The sequence below is a fragment of the Oryza brachyantha genome, chromosome 8, assembly GCF_000231095.2.
Source record: "Oryza brachyantha chromosome 8, ObraRS2, whole genome shotgun sequence".
Taxonomy (NCBI): domain Eukaryota; kingdom Viridiplantae; phylum Streptophyta; class Magnoliopsida; order Poales; family Poaceae; genus Oryza; species Oryza brachyantha.
The window spans coordinates 982,694-993,934 of record NC_023170.2 but is presented as its reverse complement, the minus strand read 5'-3'; the positions used below and the strand labels follow the sequence as shown (position 1 = coordinate 993,934).

The 11,241-nt window shown below is 40.4% G+C and overlaps 1 protein-coding gene across 2 annotated transcripts; it reads left to right on the top strand.

The window, feature by feature from the left end:
• Positions 1-1,834: 1,834 nt before the first annotated feature.
• On the top strand, positions 1,835-6,567 carry LOC102699707 (MA3 DOMAIN-CONTAINING TRANSLATION REGULATORY FACTOR 1-like). Of its 2 annotated transcripts, XM_040527229.1 has the most exons (4): positions 1,835-1,938; positions 2,042-2,384; positions 4,154-4,248; positions 4,417-6,567. In XM_040527229.1, the coding sequence occupies exons 2-4, from the start codon at positions 2,093-2,095 to the stop codon at positions 6,205-6,207; spliced, it is 2,178 nt and encodes a 725-aa protein (XP_040383163.1). In that variant the 5' UTR covers positions 1,835-1,938; positions 2,042-2,092; the 3' UTR covers positions 6,208-6,567. The 2 variants fall into 2 exon arrangements, with proteins under 2 accessions (XP_040383163.1, XP_015695964.1); XM_015840478.1 differs by lacking the exons at positions 1,835-1,938; positions 2,042-2,384 and adding an exon at positions 3,326-3,416.
• Positions 6,568-11,241: the final 4,674 nt, after the last annotated feature.

Genomic DNA, 11,241 nt, shown 5'->3' with positions numbered 1-11,241 from the left:
TATTCCCTCCGTTGACTTCCTGGTGTTGTGTAGATAAATCTAGACACATGTGCAAAACATATACATCCATACATGGTTTTATATGGATAAATCAATACAAACTAAAAAAATCTTATAATATAAAAATGATGGAGTATTAATTTAAAAGTGCCAGTTTTACGGTGGTCATGCAACTTTGTTTGTTAATTTGATCGTACGACAAATAGAAATAAACATCACTGTATCTGTTGTACTATAGTTGATCTAAGAGCATCTCCGAGAGATGTCTAAAATCAATCTCTAAAACTAAATTTTAGGAATTGAGCTAGAAAATATATTTTCAACAAGTTACCAAATACTAGTACATTCTTAATATTTACACATGCTTAAAATTATCGCATTTGTGTCCTAAATTTGGGTCAAGTATACAGGTTCCTAATACAAGTTATTCATTTTTATATTTCTATTGGAGGATAATGTAATTTTTATGTCCAATATTTTTTTAAGATGAATCTAATATAAATTTTTAGAAAGTAAAGACCCAAATTGAACAAGTTCTGAATTGATTACTGGGCCATACGCCCATCCCCCAGGTGAGTTGGCCCAAATACAACAAGTCTACATGGCTAAATGAGGGCCCAAATATAATTTTATTGATTGGGCCTTGCAGAAGCAGAACCAGTCGACATCTGCCGCCGGCACCTCCTCCATTGAAAGCTGCCGCTATCAAACATTGCTTAACCTGCACTTTGTTGCTGTGGATAAGCTCAAAGAGGCACCACTAGTACAGTAGATCGTACCAATGCACACGCCTACGTCTCGTATGAATTAGTAGAATCGCCGCAGATAAAAACTCCCAGCGGTAAAAGTAACAGCTCTCTTATAATTAGAATTTACCTTCTCTTCCAGCCCCCTATTTAATTTAGATTACTAAACGGATTGTTTTCTTTAAATTATCCACTCAATTATAGAGGTTCAAAGATTTAGAAAATGAAGTTAACGAATATCTAGAAACAGGTGATCTAACACGTGTCGAGGAAGAAAGTAAGCTAGCGCTGCGCAAATGGACCGTATTTATTTTCTTATGCTTATAAGCTAAAATTAAAATTTTTAGCCTTAAGTATTTTATTATAGGTTTTTTATTGTGATTTATTTTTCAGTCATAGCTTTTAAATCGCTATATATATATATATATAATTTTAATCATAAATTATTTTTCATTTCTAATACGTGGTTTGGCATTTTCAGCTACTAATTCGATCAATAACCTGAGCATGGAGGTGGATTAACACGTGGATTATCCTGTACAATCAGGTAGTTGATCTCATCGTCATGTCAGGTCAGGTGACACTGAATATTGCTTGACTTATTCCCGACGCGTCATTCTCATCCCTTATCCGCTCCACCAATCATTCATTCACCGCCCACAGAAGATCCCAACCCCTTCCCGACCCTACCGCCAAAAACCCTAATTCCCACGGCCCGATCCAACTCCCCCCATCAGCACCAACTAACCCTACCCATTAACCCACTGACAAGCGGGCCCATGCAAGTACATACCCCACATGTCAGTGAGAAGTTACACGGTGCGGGCGAGGAGACAACCCGGGAGGGAAGCGGACACTGCCACGTGGAAGAGAGGATAGGGATCAGCAGCGGCCGGCCCAAACCAGCGGGCCGAGAGAAAAAAAGGATAAGCCCACAGGTCACATGCGCACGCGCACCCGATGACATGTGGGGCCACGGAGGCTGGGCCCCACCTTGTCGGAGGCAAGGCTACGTGTCCCCGAATCCCAAGCCGCCTCCGTATAAAATACCACACCCCCCATCCTTTTCTCTCTCACTCGCTCGGGGAGAAGAGAAAAAAACAAAAGGGAGCGTGGAAAAAAAAATTTACCACTCGCACAAATCTCGCGCTCGGGTTGGCGGCTCCGGCTCGATCCGCGGCCGAAACCCTAGGTACGGGCACGGCGGCGGCCGCCCGAGGGATCGAGGTCCCAGTCCCTCCCCCCATGTCGGCGGCGGCCGGTAGCTGACGTGTGGTGTAAATTTGGTGCTGCAGGTGGAGGTGGTGGTGGTAGTGGGATTAGGAGTTTGGGAGGTGGGAGGGGGGATGGCGTCGCCGAGGAACGAGGGGGGCTTCCTGACGCAGGACCAGCGGGAGAAGCTGCGGATCGCGGTGCAGAACGCCGAGACGCTGTCGCTCGCCTCCCCGCGCTCGCCCACCGGGGGGACCACCTCCGCGCTCCTGCAGCAGTACGAGCAGCAGAAGGAGCAGCAGCGTGCCGCCGCGGCTGCCTTGAGGGGTGGCGGTGGCGGCGGCGGCGGAGGAGGAGGAGGAGGAGGAGGCGGGGTGAGGCACGTGCGGCGGTCGCATTCCGGGAAGGCCATCAAGGTGAAGAAAGGTGAGGTGGCTCGATCTATTTATGCTCGGTTTATTGCCTTCCTTATTGTTATTGTTATTTTTATTGAGGTGGTGCTAAAGCTCGGCATGCTTGATTAGGTAGTGCTCTTGTTGTTAATTATTTTTGCTACCTTCGTGCTGTTGTTTACCCTTTTACGTATGCCATATTGCGAGTTGAAGCATCTTGTTTAGGATGATTGGAATGTGGGTTTATCCGTTAGGTTGATGTAGCTGTCAGTGTTTATTTGAGAAATATGTAAAATGTAGTGATAGTGGGAGTCGATGTTTCATGGGGGTGGGTTTCTGTAATATTTACTAGGTAACTAGGTATATATTGTGACATTTGTCTATCAAATATTCGTATATAGACTCGATGAAATTGTTTAGGGAAAACATGAATGTCCTTGACTGTTTGCTTGCTGAATTTGTTGCCTGTCATGGTTATAGTAGGCAGGTATTTAATTTTGTGTTTTTTTTACTAGTATTCAGATATTTGGCGTGTTGATGTTTGCTTGCATGCATGCGGCAAAATCAGTGATTCCGTATGCGTGTTGATTGGTGTTTCTGAGCTGCCTATAGGAGGATTTTGTCGGGTCACGACAATAATATGATTTGGGCATGTAGTAATATGTAGTAAGTTTGTTGGATTAGTTATTCTGGTAGTCATGAGATCCTTTTTGTCGCTAGTGTGCTCTTTCCACATACTAGTGTAGAAATCATCCTAGGGTTTAAGGTGCCATATCATAAAGGCGTCGATTGTACATACTTGATCCTGATAACAGCTTTCAGTTGGTCGATATCTCTGATTTGTCATGTATGCCCAAGACAGCATCCGTCTGCCACTATACATCTCTTAACATGTCAACACTTGAACTTTTTTCTCATTTCTGATATATCTTTTCACAAGCTGAATGTGACTATTCATTGTTATGGAATTTCTTAGTTTATAATTACATAATGGTTGCCCTTATATTGTTTGCAAAATTTTCTGCCATTTCGAGCTATCTGTGGGACTGCCATGTCATATTGGATGGTCAGTGCCTTTTTTTATCTTGATTCTTTTATTCAGAATTATTCTTATAATTTCAGTTGATAATTGTGGCTGCTTGCATTTGGTCCCCATATATGCATATGCATAACTGAGTCCCTTGATAACATCAAAACTATGGTGTGATATTGTTTTATATTTATTACATTTACTGTAGTTTCTAGCAAAAGGAGACTGCATAATCTATTAATCTTACATTTGGATTTCGCCAATGCCATGGCATGGGGCTATGATTATAAATGAGCTTCATGCTGATTAGTTAGGGAAGGCATCTGAACTGTCCATTGATTAGGAACCATTAGCCTTGAGTAGATGTGTTGGTTCTATCATGATGGTATTTATGCTTAACCAACCTACCTGTTGCCTGTGTGCTTTCGCTTCTCCCTGTTTTTTCCCCTCCATGAATGCAGGAGTATAGCAATTTTTTCTTATTTATATTTCTCCCCAAAATATGAATTACCTCATATTTGTAGTTTAGTTTACGATATATAGGACTCTACAATGCTCTATAGTCTTCCTCTCTTTACTAGTTCTAAATTTCCACAGGACATGCTAGATATATTAGTAGTTTAGTTTACGCTATATATGAATCTACACACAAATTGCACCAGGAAAGTAATTGCACTCTCCATTATTCTTCTTGTTACATCTATATCTCTACTTCTGTCGAGCTAAGTATTTGTTCTATCTGTCATATCTGACTTTCTGAGCTTCTATTTCAGATGGTGCTGGTGGCAAAGGTACCTGGGGAAAACTTATAGATACGGACACAGCTGCATGCCTTGACCGTAATGACCCAAATTATGACAGCGATGAGGTAATATTTAATAGTAACTACAATTTACTCTAGCCACTTGCACATTTATGCAGCGATGAATTGTTACATTTTCTATTTTGGAGAAACTGGTAAACACTGAGCTTGTAAATATATGTGGTTAGTATCCAGCTAGACATATGGGCATTCATGTTGTTTTCTGGTGATCAGGAGCCATATGAACTAGTTGAAGCCCCTGTTTCAACCCCACTAGATGACTACAAGAAATCTGTTGCCCCGATTATTGAGGAATACTTCAGCACTGGTGATGTTAAATTGGCTGCTTCTGATCTGAAAGAGCTGGGTTATGATGATTTCCACCGTTACTTTGTCAAGAAGCTTGTTTCCATGGCAATGGACAGGCATGACAAGGAGAAAGAGATGGCATCAGTGCTTTTGTCATCTCTCTATGGCGATGTGATCAGTTCCACCCAAATCAGACTAGGCTTTGTGATGCTGCTAGAGGCTGTTGACGACTTGGCTGTTGACATACTTGATGTGGTTGATGTTCTTGCTCTTTTCATTGCTCGAGCTGTTGTTGATGACATTCTGCCACCTGCTTTTCTCAGCAGGGAAAAGGCTAGTCTCTCTGAGTCTTCAAAGGGGATGCAAGTTGTACAGATTGCAGAAAAGAGCTATCTTTCAGCACCCCACCATGCGGAGTTACTCGAGCGACGATGGGGTGGTTCAACTCGCACCACAGTAGATGCTGTAAAGTTGAGGGTTACTGATCTACTGAAGGAATATATTAAGAACGGAGATACATCTGAGGCATGCAGGTGCATCAGAGAATTGGCGGTGCCATTTTTTCACCATGAGGTTGTTAAGCGAGCTCTCACTCTTGGAATGGAGAGTCCAACTGCAGAAGCTCTTATTGTCAAGCTTCTGAAGGAAGCATCTGAGGAATTGCTGATAAGCTCTAGTCAGATGATGAAGGGATTTTCTCGTGTTGTGGATAGTCTTGATGACTTATCTCTTGATATACCATCTGCAAAATCTCAATTCCAGGCGTTGGTATCAAAAGCAGTTTCTGAAGGATGGCTCGACTCTTCGTTTATACATTTAGGTGCCAACGGGGATGTTCAAGATGATGAACATGAGAAGCTGAGGAAGTATAAGAGAGAGGCTGTGTCTATGATTCATGAGTACTTTCTCTCTGATGATGTACCTGAGCTTATTCGCAGTCTCAAAGAGCTTGGTTCTCCAGAGTACAATCCAATTTTTATTAAGAAGCTTATAACAATTGCTATGGATCGCAAAAACAGGGAGAAAGAAATGGCGTCGGTTCTTCTATCCTCATTAAGTATGGAATTATTCTCAACAGAAGACATTGTCAAGGGTTTCATAATGCTTCTTGAATCTGCAGAAGATACAGCACTTGATATATTGGATGCTTCAGATGAGCTTGGGCTGTTCCTAGCCAGAGCAGTAATTGACGATGTGCTTGCGCCTCTAAACTTAGATGAGATAAGCAGCAAACTTCCACCAAACTGCAGTGGGGCTGAGACATTGAACATGGCCCGCTCACTTGCCTCTGCCCGCCATGCAGGAGAGAGGCTTCTGAGATGCTGGGGTGGTGGGACAGGATGGGCTGTGGAGGATGCAAAGGACAAGATAGCAAAGCTCCTGGAGGAGTACGAGAGTGGAGGTGATGTAGGAGAAGCTTGCAACTGCATCCGTGAGCTGCACATGCCTTTCTTCAATCATGAAGTGGTCAAGAAGGCGCTTGTCATGGCAATGGAAAAGAAGAACGAGAGGATCCTCGGTCTGCTGAAGGAGTGCTTTGGTGAAGGGATCATCACCATCAACCAGATGACCAAGGGGTTCTCAAGAGTTAGGGATGGACTTGATGATCTGGCTCTTGATATTCCTGATGCCAAGGAGAAGTTCATGTCCTATGTGGAGCATGCCAAGAAGAGCGGATGGCTTCTACCCTCATTCGGCGTCGCTGCTTCAGCTTGAGCCAACTTTATGAGCGAGCAGCAGGAAGCATCAAAGCTGGACCGATGAACGAAGCAGAAGGCACAGGCCCCGTAGTGTGACTGTGTGGTGCATCGAAGATTCCAGGTTGATTTTCATTTGCGTTTCTGATGCGTATGTCGTCGTGCTTGCGCGTGCAGGTAGCGGAGCGAGCCCCTCTTGTGGTTGTGGTGGTGGCTTATGTGTCTAGATATTTCACCTCTGACACACCGTTGCTGTTGTTAGTTGCATTCCATTTTAACTTCCTCATAGAACCCTTTTTACATCACAAGTAAAAACAGAGAAAAGAACCCCGTCATGTAAAAGCTGCTCCCTCCCTCTGCATTTGCACCTGTGGTTTACTCCAACCTTATTTACTGTTCGATCGCCTGCATCCAACCAAGTAGCTTCATTCTGTGTATGTTGTGTATCCCGTGGAAGTTGCAGCTTGTATCGATGAGTGGGTGTTAATTATGCTTTCTGATAGCGTTCAAGGCGGGAGAGCACAGATAGTGGGTGTCATCCTGTGAACAGATCACAATGTGGATCAGCCATTTCTACCTGGGGAAGTTTACAGCATGTATTGGCATCAACACTGTGTCAGCCAATCATCTGTTGGGCTAGTGGCATCAATCATGAGAAAGACGCAATCAACATGCAAGTTGTACTATTGTTGCATCTTGGACGTATCGATCACAGAAGCTTCATTTCCAAGGAGTAGTATGCAAGTAGCTAGGCGGTGTAGAGTTGAAAAGGCTGTACGGATCGTGCAGCGTACGTTCCCCGGCCAAATCCAACCACATGGATTTCTCTCCAGAACGTTGCAAATTGTGATCGGTCGCTGTAACTGTAGCCTTTCCAATTCCTGGGACTTGTGTTCAATCGAATCCCTTTTTGTTCCCAATCACATCTCGGCCCGCTTGCTTTACAATTTTACAGTATCCATGGTTTAGTAGACAGTTAAAAATCGTCGGTGCAATTTGTTCAGAAATGAATGGTGGACAAGCACGGGAGGAGTTCTCCTCGGGTTTGTAGAATTGAATCAGAGAGAAGAAAAGGAAGATTTAAATTTGTGCGTCACCAGAGCCTCATCTTTTGCTTATACTTATAGACTAAAATTTAAATTTTCAATTTTAAATTTAGAGTATATTTTAAGGTTTTTTCATCATAGTTTATTTTTAATCTTTGAATTTTAAACACTAAGAATACATATATAAAAATTATATATATATAAATTATTTTTTATTTACAGATATACTGTTAAACCATCACACTCGAGCAGGTACATAAAAGAAGGGAGAGAGAAGGGACGTGGGCTACTAATTTGTAACCAGCGGGCTCCAGAACAAAATGTGTGTATGACATGTGGGGCCATGTATTGATGTTTTGTGGGTAACTATTATATGAATTGACTATTAAATTAACTATAAATAAATTAGAGTTAGTAGTTGACTATAGAACTTATTCTTAGGCTTTATCTTGTTGCCTTTTCATTTCCTTATGAGGATAGGCTATTGGTTGAGTTGGTTCTAAACTTCTGACCATGGATTTCTGTAGTGTCACAGGGTGGTGCTATTACTGTAGCACTAGTGCACTACACAACTACAGCAGTGACAAAGAAATTTCTGGATCCAGTCCTCTTCTTTCCAAAGCTACTACTGTATGTACATCAGTACATGCTACGGAATATAGTACATACTCCGTTCGGTTTTAAATAATTAATACCAATTAATGTTTATTTGGTAACTTTAATCATTTTTTAAAAGAAAATTATGTATATCGAAAATTATGATATATTAATAATGTATGGTGTATAAATATATAATTGTATAACTTTCACTAATCATCAACTGATTATTTAAATATTATTAATGGTTAAAAATAAAATAATAATGGTAAGCGACGACGAGTAAACGGAGACGGATGGAGTATATATTACATACAATTTGTTCTTTTTAAAAAATGCTTGTGGACCGGCTCACCGGCGTCCCATCCCGGCTCAAAGATCGGGCGTGCTCTAGTTGTTGCACCTCGGCTTAAGTCCTAACGTGTCCCTTAGACGAAGTAAAGTCGTTAGCAATCTTTAAATAATATTTTATTCTCAACTAGTTATTTAATCTATGATCTAATTTGACCATTGTGTCCGTGGTAATTAGATCATTATAATAAGATTCTATATGATTATATTATAATAAAATAAAAATATGTGTTTTTTTTGGATGGGGATGTTTTACTGTGTAATTTGATTTTGTTTCATGCCCATTGGAGAGGAGGAAGAGACAAATCTAAAATGAAACTATTTTTTCGATGGCCCAGTATGTTTTTTCAATGTGTTTTTGTGTTACATCAAAATGTTGTGGTGGCATGTTAGTAAGTATTTTGATATGTTTCAATAGATATAACTCGATGTACTTTTAGGTGGGATTAGAATCGTCCCTTAGATGTTTTGACATTGTTTCATGGTCACTATAGATAAGCAAGGGTCAGATCTGTTTCGTTTAATATAGGTTCTATGCTCATTTATGTTAAATCAAAATGATAAAAGTGAGTTTTTATTATGTTTTTTTACTTTTGATTGGATAGATAATACATGTGGTTTTTGTAGATAAAACTCAATGTTTACAATGAAGAAAGTTTTAGAGTAGGATTCAATTGTTATTATTATTTGAATAGCTGAAAGATTTTTTTGGTAAATAATAAAACATTTTTCATATGGGATGAAACATCAATCGGGTAGTATCTGAAATATAGTTATGTGAGATATTGTTGTAAAGAATTAATTACAACAAATATAACCATTCAACCAAATTATAAATCAAATCAATATTTAAAAGAAAATCATGATTTAATGTTCTCCTAACCTATTAGGATACACATGCATGCATATATACATGGTTTCCTCCTTGTAAACGGTCAGTGGAAAAAGTAAGGCGTGGTTTAGTTGCTAAAAATTTTTGGCAAAAGGGTCACATCGAACGTTTGATCGTAAGTCGGAAGGGTTTTTCGGACACGAATGAAAAAACGAATTTCACAGCTCGCATGGAATCTGAGAGACGAATCTTTCGAGCCTAACTAATCCGTCATTAGCAAACGTAGGTTACTATAGCACTTATGGATAATCATGGACTAATTAGGCTCAAAAAATTCATGTCATGATTTTCCCATAACTGTGCAATTAGTTTTTATTCTCATCTATGTTTAATGCTTCATTTAAATATTTACATTTAAAGATTTAAAGATTTGATGTGATATTTTTGAAAAAAATTTAGGAACTAAACCAGGCCTAAGTCAGGCGTGAACGAATGATCTGCCAATCCAACGGAGGATGAAACATTAAACATCAATCGGGTAGTATCTGAAACATAGTTATGTGAGATATTGTTGTAAAGAATTAATTACAACAAATATAACCATTCAATCAAATTATAAATCAAATCAATATTTAAAAGAAAATCATGATTTAATGTTCTCCTAAACTATTAGGATACACATGCATGCATATATACATGGTTTCCTCCTTGTAAACGGTCAGTGGAAAAAGTAAGGCGTGGTTTAGTTGCTAAAAATTTTTGGCAAAAGGGTCACATCGAATGTTTGATCGTAAGTCGGAAGGGTTTTTCGGACACGAATGAAAAAACGAATTTCACAGCTCGCATGGAATCTGCGAGACGAATCTTTTGAGTCTAACTAATCCGTCATTAGCACACGTAGGTTACTATAGCACTTATGGATAATTATGGACTAATTAGGCTTAAAAAATTCATGTCATGATTTTTCCATAACTGTGCAATTAGTTTTTATTCTCATCTATGTTTAATGCTTCATTTAAATATTTACATTTAAAGATTTAAAGATTTGATGTAATATTTTTGAAAAAATTTTAGGAATTAAACCAGGCCTAAGTCAGGCGTGAACGAATGATCTGCCAATCCAACGGAGGATGGGTGAGGTGATGGTTTGGCAGTATATTTATAAAAGAATGATTTTATAATAAAACTTTGTATATAGCGATATAAAAATAAAAAACTTAAAAATTTAAAATTGAATTTTTGGCTAGTAGAAGTGAAAAGGATTAGGTGCTGATCTTTTACACCCGATCCTTAGGTTTGTCCGTTGTTTTTTGCGCGGAAATAAACAATTTTTGTAATAATGGAGTCACCGGACTCCTCGTGAACGCCGGCGACGACAGGGGACCTCTCCCTCCCGGTGCGCAGTTGGCGCGGCATGTACTCCTTGCCTCGGCCGCCGCCTGTGCGCGCGTGCATCTTCTCTCCGGTGATCCGTCAAGCGGCGGCCGGCGGCGACGGTGCCCTTGGTGAACAATGTACGCCACGGCGGATGGGTTAAGAGCTTCGTCGCCGCCATGGGCCATGGCCGGAAACGAAGGATCGATTTCGACTTGCGTGGAGCCCATATTTGCCGGAGCACCTCTCCAGCTCCGCCGCCGGCAGAGAGAGCTTCAGCAGCATCGCCGGAGATTTTTTTTTTCTTTTTTTTAAAGGAAATCTGAACATGTGTTAACTACGCTGAATCATTGTTGGTTATGCTGGTTATGCTTTAGGCATTGTTCAATGCGCGACAAAGGAGAGCAAACAATTGACTTTTGACGATCAGTCCCACTATCCTACATATGACTGAAACACTGTAACCATTTAGTCGTATTAAGTTAAATGGTTGAATCGTACGCATAGCAATTTCCTTTGATGACTGAAACACTGTAACCATTTAGTCGTATTAAGTTAAATGGTTGAATCGTACGCATAGCAATTTCCTTTGATGATCGTAGCGTCATCTTGAGAAAAGATCACGGTATGCTGCTGAATTGCAGCTCAGATGAGATGCACACGCACGGGTAATCTAATCTTTCCAGTTGATTTGCACCATGATTGAATGATTAACTACTTAGATAAACAATGAGATCAAATTGATGGTCAATCATTGAGCTACCAGGAATGTTTTGAACATTTTTAAGCCAGTTTTGGGCATCAACATTGTGTCAGTGATGCGCACCTATTGTGTCAGAACTCACAAGAAAGA

Excerpts from the sequence above, each read along its gene's own strand:
- LOC102699707 (XM_040527229.1), top strand. The coding sequence starts at position 2,093 with ATGGCGTCGCCGAGGAACGAGGGGGGCTTCCTGACGCAGGACCAGCGG. Across the intron at positions 2,385-4,153 it reads GGCCATCAAGGTGAAGAAAG|ATGGTGCTGGTGGCAAAGGT; the intron begins GTGAGGTGGCTC and ends CTTCTATTTCAG. Across the intron at positions 4,249-4,416 it reads CAAATTATGACAGCGATGAG|GAGCCATATGAACTAGTTGA; the intron begins GTAATATTTAAT and ends TCTGGTGATCAG.